Source organism: Haliotis rufescens, unplaced genomic scaffold, assembly GCF_023055435.1.
Source record: "Haliotis rufescens isolate VD_foot unplaced genomic scaffold, xgHalRufe1.0.p SCAF_9, whole genome shotgun sequence".
Lineage (NCBI taxonomy): Eukaryota > Metazoa > Mollusca > Gastropoda > Lepetellida > Haliotidae > Haliotis > Haliotis rufescens.
This window is the reverse complement of record NW_025964383.1, coordinates 47,973,723-47,991,802: the sequence shown is the minus strand read 5'-3', so window position 1 is coordinate 47,991,802 and position 18,080 is coordinate 47,973,723. Positions and strand designations below refer to the sequence as shown.

Genomic DNA, 18,080 nt, shown 5'->3' with positions numbered 1-18,080 from the left:
GTATTGGAATGAGCCATCAGATGTGTGGAAGGCTGTGTTGGATGAAGCCAGGTTGTGTTGGTCTAAGGCAGATCGTATTGGAATGAGCCATCAGATGTGTGGAAGGCTGTGTTGGATGAAGCCAGGTTGTGTGTACTGTATGTAAACCATCGTGTACTGTATGTATACCATTGTGTACTGTATGTATACCATCGTGTACTGTATGTATACCGTCGTGTACTGTATGTATACCGGTGTGTACTGTATGTATACCGTCGTGTGCTGTATGTATACCGTTGTGTGCTGTATGTATACCGGTGTGTACTGTATGTATACCGTCATGTACTGTATGTATACCGTCATGTACTGTATGTATACCATTGTGTGCTGTATGTATACCGTTGTGTACTGTATGTATACCGTCGTGTACTGTATGTATACCGTCGTGTACTGTATGTATACCGTCATGTACTGTATGTATACCGTTGTGTACTGTATGTATACCGTTGTGTACTGTATGTATACCGTCGTGTACTGTATGTATACCGTCGTGTGCTGTATGTATACCGTCGTGTGCTGTATGTATACCGTCGTGTACTGTATGTATGCCGTCGTGTCCTGTATGTATACCGTTGTGTACTCTATGTATACCGTCGTGTACTGTATGTATACCGTCGTGTCCTGTATGTATACCGTCGTGAACTGTATGTATACCGTTGTGTACTGTATGTATACCGTCATGTACTGTATGTATACCGTTGTGTGCTGTATGTATACCGTCGTGTACTGTATTTATACCGTCGTGTGCTGTATGTATACCCTTGTGTGCTGTATGTATACCGTTGTGTACTGTATGTATACCGTCGTGTACTGTATGTATACCGGTGTGTACTGTATGTATACCGTCGTGTACTGTATGTATACCTTTGTGTACTGTATGTATACCATCGTGTACTGTATGTATACCGTCGTGTACTGTATGTATACCGTCGTTTACTGTATGTACACCGTCGTGTACTGTTTGTATACCGTAGTGTACTGTATGTATACTGTCGTGTACTGTATGTATACCGTCATGTACTGTATGTATACCGGTGTGTACTGTATGTATACCGTCGTGTGCTGTATGTATACCGTCGTGTACTGTTTGTATACCGTCATGTACTCTATGTATACCGTTGTGTACTGTATTTATACCGTCGTGTACTGTTTGTATACCGTCGTGTACTCTATGTATACCGTTGTGTACTCTATGTATACCGTTGTGTGCTGTATGTATACCGTCGTATACTGTATGTATACCGTCATGTACTGTATGCATACCGGTGTGTACTGTATGTATACCGTCGTGTGCTGTATGTATACCGTTGTGTACTGTATGTATACCGTTGTGTACTGTATGTATACCCTGGTGTACTGTATGTATACAGTCGTGTACTGTATGTATACTGTCGTGTACTGTATGTACACTGTCGTGTACTGTATGTATACAGTCGTGTACTGTATGTACACTGTCGTGTACTGTATGTATACTGTCGTGTACTGTATGTACACTGTCGTGTACTGTATGTATACTGTCGTGTACTGTATGTATACCGTCGTGTACTGTCGTGTACTGTATGTATACCGTTGTGTGCTGTATGTATGCCGTCGTGTACTGTATGTATACCGTCGTGTACTGTATGTATACCGTCGTGTACTGTATGTATACCGTTGTGTGCTGTATGTATACCGTTGTGTACTGTATGTATACCGTTGTGTACTGTATGTATACTGTATGTATACCGTTGTGTACTGTATGTATACCGTTGTGTGCTGTATGTCTACCGTTGTGTACTGTATGTATACCGTTGTGTGCTGTATGTATACCGTCGTTTACTGTATGTATACTGTCGTGTACTGTATGTATACCGTCGTGTACTGTATGTATACCGTTGTGTGCTGTATGTATACCATCGTGTACTGTATGTATACTGTTGTGTATTGTATGTATACCGTTGTGTACTGTATGTATACCGTTGTGTACTGTATGTATACTGTCGTGTACTGTATGTATACCGTTGTGTACTGTATGTATACCGTTGTGTGCTGTATGTATACCGTCGTGTACTGTATGTATACCGTCGTGTGCTGTATGTATACCGTCGTGTACTGTATGTATACTGTTGTGTACTGTATGTATACTGTCGTGTACTGTATGTATACCGTTGTGTGCTGTATGTATACCGTCGTGTACTGTATGTATACCGTCGTGTGCTGTATGTATACCGTCGTGTACTCTATGTATACCGTTGTGTGCTGTATGTATACCGTCGTGTGCTGTATGTATACCGTTGTGTACTGTATGTATACCGTTGTGTACTGTATGTATACCGTTGTGTACTGTATGTATACCGTCGTGTACTGTATGTATACCGTCGTGTACTGTATGTATACCGTTGTGTACTGTATGTATACCGTCGTGTCCTGTATGTATACCGTTGTGTGCTGTATGTATACCGTCGTGTACTGTATGTATACCGTTGTGTGCTGTATGTATACCGTCGTGTACTGTATGTATACCGTTGTGTACTGTATGTATACCGTCGTGTACTGTATGTATACCGTTGTGTGCTGTATGTATACCGTCGTGTGCTGTATGTATACCGTTGTGTACTGTATGTATACCGTCGTGTACTGTAAGTATACCGTCATGTACTGGATGTATACCGTTGTGTACTGTATGTATACCGGTGTGTACTGTATGTATACCGTCGTGTGCTGTATGTATACCGTTGTGTACTGTATGTATACCGCCGTGTACTGTATGTATACCGGTGTGTACTGTATGTATACCGTCGTGTGCTGTATGTATACCGTTGTGTACTGTATGTATACCGTCGTGTGCTGTATTTATACCGTCGTGTACTCTATGTATACCGTCGTGTGCTGTATGTATACCGTCGTGTGCTGTATGTATACCGTCGTGTGCTGTATGTATACCGTCGTGTGCTGTATGTATACCGTTGTGTACTGTATGTATACCGTGAATAGTAACGTGAGTTAACATGTCCTACAGGCATGACGTCATTACACTGAATAAACACTACTGACTGAGGCTGCTGTTTGTGTGACATCTACAACTGATGTCTGGTGTATTCGGGTGCCGTGTTTCCAGCCTACTGCGACAATGGGGGAAGAGCCGCGAGTCATCAGCGGTGCAATAAACCTTTAAAGCGGCCCGGCTCGATTTCCCACAGTACAGTGTGTCTGGTGTCATCCGCCTCACTCACTCATCTTAGTATACGAAGTGGGCAAACCAGTCCAGATCACTGACTTCCAGCAGGTAATGTACAGAGGGTGATGATGGAATGTGTCAAGTATTATATTTCATCCGGGAGTGGCAGTAGCCGTTATGTATGAAGACTGAGCCAAGGCTTACTACCCTCTCATCTAAATCGAATAGTGCACATAGGAGTTGTTACCAAAAAAAGCCCGGCTGAAACGATGGACAAAACACACGCTAGTTGTAAAAAAGGCGACTTTGTATAGGGCGTGACAACATGGTACCGAGTGAAAGTCGCCTTCCTGCGAATGCAAGTGTTTTCGCGAGATAAGCCTTGCGCTTTGGTAGGGTCGGGTTAAAAGTGGGCAACAGCAGAAAATATATATTCAAGGTTATGGTTTTTTTTAAATTTTCACGTTGTATAATTCAGTCCATACACATAATGTGGTAAACGCCCGAGGCCTGCATCGCCTGCATTGCATGAAGCTGACATGATATAAATTGAATACTGTTAAAATCGATCTTAAAACCAACTCTCTCACACTTTAAATCTAAATGTTTTTCAGTGTTACTGAGTCAGTTTATACCCAACTTGGTACATTGACAGACAAACCTCCCATTTTCATTGATATGTGTGGCGTACAGAAAGAAGAATTGGGAAGTGAAATATAGGTGAAATTGGATTTAACGTCGCGCCCAATATTATTGCACTTTTATAGCGACGTGCATGCACGTGGGGGGGGGGGGGGGGGGGGGGGGGATGTGTGTGCGTGTGGCTGCTTGTACTTGTAGTGCTAGCTCACTGAGATACCACGCCACAGTTTAACATGACACAGATTAAACTGACTCCGAGCCGACCGGTCCTTGTATTTTGTATTAGCCCCTTAATGCCGTGCGCCAGACGGTACCATTTTTAACGTCTTTTGGTGTGACGCGGCCGGGGATCGAACCCCGGTCCTTCCGCTCTCCGGGGGGAAGTTCTACCACTAGACCACGGAGGCGGTCCCCTCTCCGGGCGGAGGCTCTACCACTAGACCACGGAGGCGGTCCCCTCTCCGCGCGGAGGCTCTACCACTAGACCACGGGGGCGGTCCCGAAGTGAATTATAAGTCAAAGTCGAGTATACTGTTCACCTCTTGGGATACGAAAATCGCATATAATGTCATGCTAAAAGAGTGGTGTTATACTGTTTTAAAATATCTTTATTCGACATCACAAATGATAAAGATCTGAAACACAGAACAGGAAACAAAACTAAATATTACACATCATTGCATAATGTAAACGTACATAACCCTATATCCTCTATCCAAGTCATTGGTATATTGAAAGAGGTATGACAAGGACCAAATAAGACAGTCAAATCTTGACTGAGTGTTAGAATAAACTGAAATGTCTTCAAGTGTGTTGATGTCACATGTTATGAGTGTTCCAATCCTCCATATCTATGGAAGGATGACAGGAATGTCATGAAACAAATTCACGTCTGATAATCTTTATCAGGTTTACAGTCCAACACCCAAGGGTTATTGCATCTAAATAGCATAAATATGAACACACAATGCCATTTAGAAAGTGGTCAAATGGAACTAAGATTACATTTGGGTAAAGTACAAATTCTCGTAATTCCGGGATTTGAACCAACAATGTCAGAGTGAGGCACCTCATCGCCAGAACACAAAGTCAGCGATCTAACCCACTCAGCCACCGAGGCTTCCACAAACATGAAAGTGTGACAACTGGTAGTCTAGGTCACGTACTTTGTGTACCCTTCTGACAAGTGTAAACCTTTCTTACATTTGACCACTTTCTAAATGGCATTGTGTGTTCATAACATTTTTCACAAAAAAATTCAGTATATCTGACGTGGTTGCTAAACTCCAAACTCCACAGCTTTGTTGGGTTGTGTCCAATGGCACTATCTTTCTTGCACGGAAGCAAATAACTTGAGTTGTCTCCCCTGTTTCACAAGAACGAAAGTAGGATTTTTTTATCGGTTCTTTTCCTAACATGTCAGTACGAGCAAGGAAATCAGACACATTACACATTCTATCGTAAGTTTATTTGATTGTTTACTATAATTAAGAGTTTTATCACCACTGACTTCAGTTGACAGTGCCAGTCCACCAGATACTAAGATCACGGAGCAAACGGGCCAGTGTGTAGTGGTCGTGCTGTCCTGCCCGTGCACTGTTTACTTTCTGTCTGACATCTAGTGGTCGCTCATGTATACATACTGCGAATCCCTCCTGAAGAAAAACTGTTTCAGCGACCAGTTGATGGGCGGTAAAGGCGGAACACCCCAAAGCCACTATTTCCCTGGACTAGCAGATTGTTTATTGTGTTGTGAAAGTGAAAGAACACGGTGACACCAGCCTTGTATCAGAGACTATATATATATATATACTGATCGTCTCTAGTTGTGTGTATTATCTCCGGGCGTTCAGGGTAAGACACGAATGTGGCGCAACTCAAGTGAACAGTGTCAATACCTGCTGTCATTGTTGGCCATACATTAATTATGATACCCATGCGACGTAACTCGTTCATTAGTTGCGGGTGGCCAACTAGGTATTATCGATCCGTTTTACGTATGATGTCCGCTTTAGGTGGAAAATGATATAAATATAAATACCACAGACATATACGATAATATAGTCTCTGCACGAACACAAACGAATTATTGATATTATTTGTTATGTTATTGGGGAGAATTTGTCAATTTAAATGCAATAACGTGCGCAGCTTTTTCTGTCTGTACGTGTTCTGTGGAATGGATGTTATTTATTGTGTGTTGTTTGTGATAGACTGTGGTGTTATCAGACAGGAAAAATGAGATCTCAGTTCGCAACAAGGAGTAAGACTAAGAGGGGAGGGAACTCGAATCAAGCTAACATGAACTGCAACATTGCACAATTTGCAAGTTTTCCTTTTGATTTTATCTGCACTGGCTGGTGATCACTTATCTCCATCGCACATAATTATGACTTATGCCTTAAATTATTTATATATGTTTAAACCACTTAAAGGTCATAATATTTTATATATTATATTCTATTTTTTTTATTTATTGTTTTGGTCCATGCATGGACCCTAAATATAGATAATGTCCATGGTCCATGCATGGACCCTACATATAGCCAATGTCCATGGTCCATGCATGGACCCTAAATATAGACAAGGTCTATGGTCCATGCATGGACCCTAAATATAGACAATGTCCATGGTCCATGCATGGACCCTACATATAGCCAATGTCCATGGTCCATGCATGGACCCTAAATATAGATAATGTCCATGGTCCATGCATGGACCCTACATATAGCCAATGTCCATGGTCCATGCATGGACCCTAAATATAGATAATGTCCATGGTCCATGCATGGACCCTATAAATATAGATAATGTCCATGGTCCATGCATGGACCCTACATATAGCCAATGTCCATGGTCCATGCATGGACCCTAAATATAGATAATGTCCATGGTCCATGCATTGACCCTATAAATATAGATAATGTCCATGGTCCATGCATGGACGCTACATATAGCCAATGTCCATGGTCCATGCATGGACCCTAAATATAGACAAGGTCTATGGTCCATGCATGGACCCTAAATATAGACAATGTCCATGGTCCATGCATGGACCCTACATATAGCCAATGTCCATGGTCCATGCATGGACCCTAAATATAGATAATGTCCATGGTCCATGCATGGACCCTACATATAGCCAATGTCCATGGTCCATGCATGGACCCTAAATATAGATAATGTCCATGGTCCATGCATGGACCCTATAAATATAGATAATGTCCATGGTCCATGCATGGACCCTACATATAGCCAATGTCCATGGTCCATGCATGGACCCTAAATATAGATAATGTCCATGGTCCCTGCATGGACCCTAAATATAGATAATGTCCATGGTCCATGCATGGACCCTATAAATATAGATAATGTCCATGGTCCATGCATGGACCCTAAATATAGATAATGTCCATGGTCCATGCATGGACCCTATAAATATAGATAATGTCCATGGTCCATGCATGGACCCTACATATAGCCAATGTCCATGGTCCATGCATGGACCCTAAATATAGATAATGTCCATGGTCCATGCATGGACCCTATAAATATAGATAATGTCCATGGTCCATGCATGGACCCTATAAATATAGATAATGTCCATGGTCCATGCATGGACCCTATAAATATAGATATGGTCCATGCATGGACCCTATAAATATAGATAATGTCCATGGTCCATGCATGGACCCTATAAATATAGATAATGTCCATGGTCCATGGCAGGCAGGTCCTATGTAAGATAGTTTCTGATTAAGATAGGTCAAGTTCAATAACCGCTGAATTGTAACATGGTCAAAGGTCACATGACAATAATTGTCAAAAACTGATATTCTTGGATTGGTGGTCAATTACATAATCATATTTGTAAACTCTTTTTTTTATTTCACTAAATATAATTTTTAGACGAAATTGCTAAAAGCAGCACAAAACCATACTCCCTGACAATTGCTTAAATTGATCAATTACTTTAAATAATACTGATTATTTAAGATATGCAAAATCATGTTTAAAAATAAAATGGCTCAATATCAAATAAAACCGTAAGTCCTGAAACAGGCGCTGAGAGATACGAACAACTATTGATGTTTTCATTTGTTTGTTGTTTAATGCTGCTCTCAGCAGTATTTCTGTTGCATGACAGTCGGTTTTAGGACCCGACAATCCAGTGATCTATGACGTGAGCCAGGGTATGCGGCCATGCAATCAACCACCGAGTCTGACCACCCAACCATTTGGCCACCTCCTACGCCCTACATCGGCTGCAGGGCACCGAAAGTAACCCGATATCATTCTGTGATCTGAGACAAGTGCTGGGGACATCCACTGAAGGTAATTCTGGTCATATTTAGACTACAGGGCCAAACGAGTGGAGCAATGATGAATGCAGGATAATGACTTGCTGACGTTAAGGAAGGAGTGTTGAAGAGTGACTTAATACTTCATAACTTGCGTTCCAGGAATACTTGGTCAGACAGACGACAAGAGTGAGGTGCTCATTAAATGCGCAAAGTTAACAACAGACAATGCAGATAATTATTTCAAATTTAAGTTGCGATCTAAATGATAATTAAATTGAACACAGTCAAGTCATTATTAGATTTTTATCCAATGTATTGTAAACAGGGCATGAGGCATTTTTTTCATGTTATTTTTTAACAAACTGTTCAACGCACCCATTGAATCAATGGGTGTAATTCACAAGAAGCATGACTGTTTTGTAGGACTAATATATGTATGGAGTATTTCATCCCATCGTCAGCCTCCTCATCCAGACTACACAGTCCCACAAATAGGCTGTCGCTGTGAGAAGAGTGGAACAACATCACCTTACTTTGTCCTTTATCCTCTCCAGAATGGGTGGTGCAGATGTGAAGATAATGTTGAGTAGGAGTCTGCTGTTCCTACAAGTGGGTAAGTTTATGTTGTGTGATTGAGGCTAACTGAACACTGACAATAAAATAGAATTATCCTGTTGTGATGAAAAAATATATAAATATATAAACAGTAATATAAGTTCAGGTGATAACAAACCTAGCCTTTCTACAGGTATGAAAAGATATTTCCAGAATCATGAGAAATATCTATTTAAAGAAGAGTCTGTTGTATGATGATTCTGACTATAGCTTGAGCATGTGTTTGGGACTCACACAAATAGTGATGATACCAGCTGTTTGCGAAAAGGTGATAGCATCCTGCCCCAGCAATGTCAAACACATGCAAAGCCAAGTCAACTGTTCTGACAAAACAGGGGAAGATATGGTACAAGTCAAAATATATTACTGCATCGGACATCATTTTTGTCACTGACAAAATGTGAAAATGTCCTCTACAGGTCTGTCAAAAAACATTTTAATAGCTTTACTGAGGCCTTGAATGTTGTAACCCTCATCAAGCAACTTTTGAGCAGGAGCCATAGGTGCACTTTGAAATCTTTGTAGGAAGAGCATGCTAAATTATACTTGTAAAGTTGTGACATGTAGACATCAAAGGCTGGAGCTGTTGTAATATTGCTCAACAGGAAAATTGATTGGAAAAGTTGATAAATTCAACTCCCCCTAATAAACAGTCTCCACTACCACTCAAAACAGACAACACTGGGAGTCATCCCTCTAGTCTTGTGGAGAGTGTTTTGTCACTCTGAATCTTTACACAGATCAAAATATGAAATAGATGAGGCGATCTCATTGGTCTCTATTATATCTAGTTCAGGTGGGTAAATTATTCTAAAGAAATTGGGTATTTGACCTCAATAAGAATTATGTCATATTATAATATTATACATTTATATACTGCACTTATCCAGGTAGTATCTGCTCAAATGTGACAATGACCAGTGACCACATTACTGTCAAATGAAATATGTAAGAGTGTTGTCATTGAAGAAATCTGTGTATAAATACAGTAAGTCCTTGTGGATATTTTTAGGTACAGGGTATGTAAATGCACATGACTGTGTAACCATGGTTGCAAAAATAAATACAGTGATCGCACGCTTGCCTTTGACTGTTATGGACAATCAGTCGTTGAACTGAGGTGGAATTGTAGATGACCCACACAACAGACTACTGCATGGGTAGTACTGCCATTTTGCATAGCTTGCATAACAGAAAACTTAAGTACCGGTAAAAACACTCTTTTAAATTTTTTTGTAAATATTCGATTCTAGTGACCACGAATAACAATTTGAATTCATGAAGGTATACGGTTTGATTTGATCATGTGGGTGAATTGTAACAGCCCTAACTATGACCTCCTAGCTGTGCTACAGGTAGTCATAGGTCTGTTGCATCCTGAAATAGTAAAACAATGTGTAGCAGGGTACCCTATAGTTATATCATTATTCATACATCATCATCATAATCATCTATATGTTCAATGTTTGTCTTGTCTACAGTTGAATATCAGTATCTAACTCTTTAAACAACTCAACACCCTTATTTTCAGTCTCTGGGAATCTCTCACCAGATCTTCCCCTTCAACCTTCTGTCTATCTTTAGACATTTTTTACACCTGTAGGGTTTCCCTCAGTCTATTTATATCTTGCATTAAGCACTTCCTTTGATGCTTAATGCAATCTGTCTTCTAATTGGCCACCCTGGTCCTCTACAGGTAGCTTCCTTCCATACCTGACTTCCTCCTCACTTCATGTGCTGCTGTTGAGGAGGAAGGACATTTTCTTTTCTTCAGGTATGGAATGGCCATATTTCAATCTGTTTTCATCTGCTTCTGTCAGAAATTAATATCTATATTAGGGTGCTGAATTAAATTGAATAATATATATATAATATCATTTAAAGTAATATTAAATTAGTAAATGGAATATTGATATTATAAAACTTGCTTGTAAAATAATTAACCACATGGTCCATTTTGGACCATGTGCTTTCCAAGTATCCTATAATGAACATATAACAGTAATTTAACATTAAAGTTAGTTTTAGTATAGTTTATCAATGGCTTTTGTACTTTTATATTTAAGATAAATAATACCTGTAAACTTGCAAATATATGACTTCATGTGCTGCTGTTGAGGAGGAAGGACATTTTCTTTTCTTCAGGTAGTTCTTCAACAGCAGCCACCCCCCTTGAAATAAATCCATTATCACCATCTGCCTGTGTCTGTGTTTCCCAACGGCCCGAGCCGGATAAAATACCACTACCCCGGCTACAAATTTGGCGCCCAACGTGGGGCCGTTGGCTGTCACTCTGGACACAGGCTTCATCAACTTCATCGTGTTCTGGGGGTAATCCTTCATCACTGTTGAAGGATTCTTCATTGAAGATTCAGGATGTTTCTTCCATGCAACTTGTGGAAGTTTTGTGTGTAGCGTTGAGCTATAACTCTGACTAAAATTAAATCTTGATCCTCAATCGTCAGTGATCTACACTTTGTTATGACGTTGAACTTTTCGTCTGCATCAGTGCTAAAATTGAGGTGCTTCCTCCAATTCCTGGAAGTGTGACTTTTATTTTAACTGATTTACATGTATTTGTCATTTTGTTCACACATGAACTTTTGATCTGTGAACTGTGACCATGAACTTTGTTTACATTCTGAACTAAATTTTATCAGAATGTCATTAGTTGACTGTTTCATTGTATATATATATATGCTTGATATGTTCATCACCATTACTTGAACATTTTTGAAACTTTATCTTGTCACACTTGTGATCATCATATTTTCCACTTAGGAAGCACTGTTGACAACTGTAAAGTTGTACAGCTGTGTGACCCACTTGTTGCCATTCTGAGTTATCATTGCAGAATTCTCATTTAATTAAATTCTTATTTAAAATCAACCTATATCTTTACAGAATTTTGATAAATTCTATTTATACTGCCCTTTAACTGTGATAGCTAATTGTGATATATTGTAATTTTCATCTTCATTCAATGAATTTTATTAAATTAATTTGCAGTTTACTGGTATAAGATAAGCCATTTAATTTGTTAAGTCACTTGGATACCTTTTGGCAAAGTAAGTACCCTAAAATAGTTATTTCATATTTCTTACTTTAAATTTCTCACTCTTCTTTCCTGTCTGAAATATTTTTCACTGCTGGGAAATTCCTTATCTGCTCAACTAACATTTGCCATATCATGTCTTGTCCTTGTGCCGTCCTATTCATTCATACCATTTCATCATCTTAGTTCATCATTCAAATCAAAACAAATTCATTACTCTTGTGTTGATTACTTCTCGTTCGCAACTTATATATTGCTTCATACTTAGTTCTTCCTATATATATTCCTGCTCGCAACATTTTGGTAAGATTGTTGTGATCTTTGCCGTAATTGACTTAGTTTATCCTACACATCTGCTTGGTAACCAGATTGTGGTAGCTTAGTCATGTAATATTTCTTATTACAACAAGTGGTCAGTTGTTCTTACACCTACCTTGCCACTTACCTTTTTCGTATTACTTACCTTAGCAAACTAAAGTTGTATTTTTCCCTTTTGTTCTGGAGACTTTGTCAGATACTTCGTATTTTGGTATTTGGTTTCTGCTTTTCCAGTTTAGCTCAGTGAGGACTTTTGGTTCCCTTACTTCTATTTTTGGCTAGCTGCAGTTCATTGTTCTTGTACCTTGTGGTGCACTAGATGCTGAACTTCAGACGCATCCATTTTGTATCCTTTGGTGAGGAGCTCATAGTTTGTTGATGTTCAGATGTTTGTTGGATCTTAACTTGTGAGATTCTTGTCGCCTTTTAGGAGGTACTTCAGTTTTGATAGTGTCATATAGTTCATATTCCTCTCATATCAAACATCCTTGCACTTTAGTTTGTATCACCATGGCTGAAGCTAATGTAAGTGGGGACCCGGAGGTCGATGTGGTACTTAGCTGCCTTCAGCATCTGCATCCTTCGGTCCGCACTGGTGTGCTAAATAGACTAGCAGATGATATTGCAAATCAGCTGCAGCATCCCAATACGACATATCGTGTTACTGGTACTGGTGCACCAGGTCTTGGGTTGTCCAATACTTACACTATTCCACCTACAATATATACCAGTCCTAGGGTGGCATTACCTGTTCACTCCCCTAGGCCGGTACCTCATCTGCTTAGTCATACGCCACCATCAAGGTCACCTATGCCCACAGGTTCTGAGAATCTGTTTCAGATTTCTCCGGCGACTGTGAACCTTAGTCCTATGATGGACCTACCAGCTTCACTGCCTAGGCCTCATGGTTCAATTTACAACTTTGTTCAGCCTAGGGCAACTTCTACACCTTACCTGAATAGTTACCCATCACAACCTTCACACACACCGCATGAGTCTTGGCCTAGCCGCACTATTCCAACACCATATCCAGGTTATAATCCAACTACCTTTTATAGCCATAGTGTAGGTGCTCCTCCTAGACTTGTCACACCCTTTCAGCCTACTTACATGCCCATTATCAATTCTCCCAGTCCACGGTTGTCATCATTTTCTGGGGATGGGACCAAGGGTGAGGTCAAGTATAAGCAATGGCATTTAGAGATTGTTGGGTGTCGTAGGGAGAATGCATTCTCGGACACTTCAATTCTAAATGCCATGCGGAGGTCCGCCAAGGGTTCAGCTGCTGACCTACTTAGTGGGCTTTCAGAAACTGTTACCCTTGACACTGCTATTGAGCAGTTGGACTTAGTGTTTGGCAATGTGATGCCTGGCGAGACGCTTATGGAGCGTTTTTACACTGCCCGCCAGGAAAAGAATGAGTCTGTCGCTGTGTGGAGTTGCCGCCTCCGGGATTTGATCTCCAAGATAGAGGCATCTGGCACTTTACCACACAATGCTGCACCTAGCTTGCTTCGAAGCCGGTTCTGGATGGGTCTCACTCGTGATGACCTGAAGCAAGCGACTCGCCATCACTTTGATTCAGGTACGGACTATAACAAGCTGCTGCTTGCTGTCCGTAGGGTTGAGGAGGAGTTAGCCACCCCTGGGGATGCACAATCATGTCAATTGACTACCACTACAACTAGCAACAGACAACTGGATGATGTGCTATTCCGCCTAAAGGTGATTGATAAGAACCTTAGGTCTGTTGGGGATAGGGTTAACACCCTGGAGTATAAATCTCATAGGCCCTCAAATACAGCCCAGAATCAAGCCAATAAGGCCCAATCTCAGGCTCAGAATCTACCCCCTAGGTCTACCACTACAAATGTAGTTACACAAGGTAGCACATCACGTACACCATATGCTTCTCAATCACAGTTAGCCTCAAAAACTGAGGTACACTGTTATGATTGCGGGAAGATAGGGGTTAGGCGGCGTCACCCACAGTGCCCCGCTTTAAACTCCTAGGAGTCAATGTTATGGGGCGAACATTGGACTCCGACATTAGCTCCAATTCTGGGTTGCCATCAAATTTGATTGGTCCCGCAAACGTCACATCTGTTAGGGTAGAAGGCCACTTATGTAATGTTCTTGTAGACACAGGGTCCCAGGTTACCACTATGTCCGAGACATTTTACACAAATAACCTCCCTCAACATACACTCCATAGTCTAGGTTCACTCTTGAAGTTAAAAGGAGCCGGGGAAGCTAAGCTACCCTACTTGGGGTATGTTGAAGCTATAATCCTAATCCCTAGTGACTTCTTAGGTCAGGAAGTTGAGGTAACTATACCGATACTTGTAGTGCCCAATACTGACTACCACTTCAAGGTGCCTTTACTATTAGGGACAAATGTCATGACTGCTGCTGAAAGCCTGCATGGTGCACCAATAGCAGCCACTGCATCACCTTGGAGTCAGGCTCAGCAATGGCTCATTAGGCGTCGGGAAGACCTTAACCGGACTGAGTGTGTGCGGACAAGCAAGCCAATTGTTATCCCTGCTTTATGTAATCAGATTATTGCAGGTATAAGCAGGGGTAAACCACCTCGGATTGGCATGCAGTTTTGTACTACAGCTGCCCCCACACTACCTGGTTCACTTAACCTTGTTAATGGGGTTGTGAATTTTATACCAGGACAGTCTACAAATAGGATTAAGGTTGAGGTTGCCAATCCATCTACCAAGGCTGTTACTATTCCAGCCAAGACAGTACTTTGTTGTTTAGAGCAAGTAGATGTCTTAGATGGTCTCTCCTCTACGGATGAGCCGGCTTTCACATCTGGCCCCGAGTCTAAAGACATTTTCAATTTAGAAACCCTGGGTCAGATACATACTCCAGAGGAAATAGCAAAGCTTCGCGATCTTCTTAGTGAGTTTGATGACATCTTCAGCAAGTCTGATATGGATATGGGCCACACAGACTTAGTCACTCACAGGATTGAGCTAACTGATGAACGTCCTTTCAGGGAAAGACATAGGCGCATTCCACCTGCATTGTATCAAGAGGTTAAGGACCATCTGAAGAACATGTTGGATGCTAAGGTTATTCGTCCTTCTTCTAGTCCTTATGCCTCTCCCGTGGTTCTTGTTCGCAAAAGGGACTCGTCTTTACGTTTCTGTATAGACTATCGCCAACTTAATAGTCGTACAGTTAGAGACTCTTATGCTTTACCACGGATTGAGGAGACCCTTGATGCACTTCATGGTGCCAAGTACTTCACTTGTCTTGACCTGAAGTCGGGCTATTGGCAGGTCGAAGTTGCTGAGGAACATAAAGCCCGTACTGCTTTTACGGTTGGTCCATTAGGATTTTACGAGTGTAACTCGATGCCTTTTGGTCTCACAAATGCTCCCGCAACTTTTCAACGTCTTATGGAGAGATGTATGGGCGACATCCATCTCCTACAGTGTCTCATTTACCTTGATGACATCATTGTGTTTTCAAAGACCTTTGATGAGCATCTGGAGAGATTACGTGCAATCTTTCTTCGATTGCGCAAGAATGGCCTCAAACTTAAGCCTTCTAAGTGCCAGTTCTTGCAGACCTCTGTGAAATATCTGGGTCACGTAATCTCTGAGGAGGGTATCACGACAGACCCTGAGAAGATTGCGGCACTGGAGACCTGGCCAGTTCCACAGAATGTGGATGATGTTCGTCGTTTTCTTGGCTTCTCTGGATATTATCGTCGCTTTGTGCCTAATTATGCCAAAGTTGCAAAGCCCTTGACAAATTTACTTGTTGGTCAATCCGGCAAGAAAAGGAAAAATAGCAAACCCGACCAGAACTGGATATGGGGGGAGGAGCAGCAGTCGGCTTTCAGTGAGCTTGTTGGTAAACTTATCAGCGCTCCCATTTTGGCTTTCGCAGACTTCACTCAGCCATTCGAACTGCACATTGATGCAAGTGGCGATGGCTTAGGCGCGGTACTTTACCAAACCCAAAATAGCCAGAAACGAGTGATAGCCTATGCGAGCCGAGGGCTTTCCAAATCAGAGCGCAACTACCCAGCTCACAAATTAGAGTTTCTAGCTCTGAAATGGGCTGTCACCAGGAAGTTCCATGACTACCTGTATGGCAACCCATTCACCGTTAAGACCGACAACAACCCCCTCACTTACGTTTTAACATCAGCGAAATTGGATGCAACTGGACATCGTTGGCTCGCTGACCTTGCTGCTTACGACTTTTCTGTAGAGTATGTACCAGGGGCAAGGAACAAGGATGCTGATGCGTTGTCCAGGTTGCCACGTGAGGTCATGGATATCCAATCTGTGTCTGCGGTTTGCAACAGTCAGCAGACGTCTAGTGTTGTAGAGACGCTCTCACTTTGTCATGAGGTATTGAACTGTGTTTTAGCAGTTGATGATTTCGAGTCTACCAATGTTGGGACTGATCATCAGATGCTATCTTGTCAGCAGGCGGACCCCTCAATCTGCACGATTGTGGACCTTCTCCGTAAAGATCAGCGCCCTTCAAAGGAGTCTCTTAGGTCATTTGATCGTGACACAGCTTCAATCCTCAGGCAGTGGGATGCTCTCTCCATCAATAACAATCTCCTTTATAGGAGACAGAAGACTACAGAAGGTGATTATCCCTACTTTCAACTCATTGTCCCAGAGCCTCAACGAGAATCCGTCATTACTCATCTTCATGACGGGATGGGGCATCTGGGTAGGGACAGGACTGTGGCTCTCCTACGGACGAGGTTTTATTGGCCAGGAATGATGGGAGATGTCGAGAACCACATTCGTAGCTGCCAGAGGTGCATTCTTCGGAAAGCTCCTAATCAGACTGAGCGCGCACCATTGGTCAACATTCAGACCACTCAACCCATGGAAATGGTGTGTGTTGACTATCTCAGTCTGGAACCTTCATCTGGTGGTTACGAAAATGTTCTGGTCATTACTGACCACTTCACCAAGTATGCTGTTGCGATTCCAACTCGTAATCAAACAGCGCGAACAACAGCAAAGGCCTTGTTTGAGCACTTTATCGTACACTATGGCCTCCCTGAAAGGTTACATTCAGATCAGAGACGGAATTTCGAAAGTGATGTTATCAAACAAATGTGCAGCATACTTGGGATACAGAAAACAAGGACAACTCCCTATCACCCCATGGGGAACGGGTTATGTGAACGGTTTAACCGGACACTTCTTGGGATGCTCGGGACTCTGCAGGATCAGGAAAAGGCACGTTGGAAGGACCATATTGCTCATGTGGTCCATGCCTATAACTGTACCTTGCACGAGTCTTCTGGGTTCACGCCCTACTTTCTCATGTTCGGCAGACATCCTAGACTGCCTGTTGATGTTGCCTTTGGCACGTCTCTCGCCAACACTTCATCGCCATCTTATACGCAGTTTGCTGCTGATTTGAAGCGCAAGTTGACAACTGCGTATGAGCTCGCTACTCAAAACATGGACAAGGCCCGGGCCAAACAGAGGAAGACTTATAATCTGAAGGCTCGTGGTGCTACTGTTAAGGTAGGTGATGTTGTGTTGGTCCGCAATGTCAACATTCGTGGGAAACAGAAGCTTGCCGACCGATGGGAGAAAGATTTCTATGTGGTGGAATCACAGCCGAATTCTAATGTTCCTGTGTTTAAAGTCCGCAAGGAAGGCACTAGGGAGCATCGTGTACTTCACCGCAATTTACTCCTTCCCATTGGTTCGGATGGCCGTCCCATTCCTAAACCTCGGAGCCCTCCGCCTTCTCTAGGAGCTTCCGCTGTACCTGGTGATACCTCCAACACCGCTTTGGAGATTTCTACAACCGACCTGGATGTGGAAATTCCTTTATCTCCAGTGCCTGGGGGTTCTCCATTGGGTCAGCCGGTTGAAACTCCTTCGTTTCCAAGGTCACCACCAGCTCAATTATCTGGTGTTCCCTCTTCAACGAC

At 42.0% G+C, this 18,080-nt stretch overlaps 1 protein-coding gene across 7 annotated transcripts in view; it reads left to right on the top strand.

The window, feature by feature from the left end:
* Positions 1–5,211: 5,211 nt before the first annotated feature.
* Positions 5,212–18,080, top strand: part of LOC124117517 (ankyrin repeat domain-containing protein 50-like) — a 32,908-nt gene continuing 20,039 nt past the window's right edge. For 2 of the 7 annotated variants that reach the window (XM_048390549.1, XM_048390543.1), the window contains exons 1-3: positions 5,212–5,298; positions 7,996–8,173; positions 8,604–8,755. In XM_048390549.1, the coding sequence (XP_048246506.1) occupies positions 8,698–8,755 (58 nt within the window). In that variant the 5' untranslated portion in view covers positions 5,212–5,298; positions 7,996–8,173; positions 8,604–8,697. The other 5 variants (XM_048390547.1, XM_048390545.1, XM_048390544.1 and 2 more) reach the window with 5 other exon arrangements.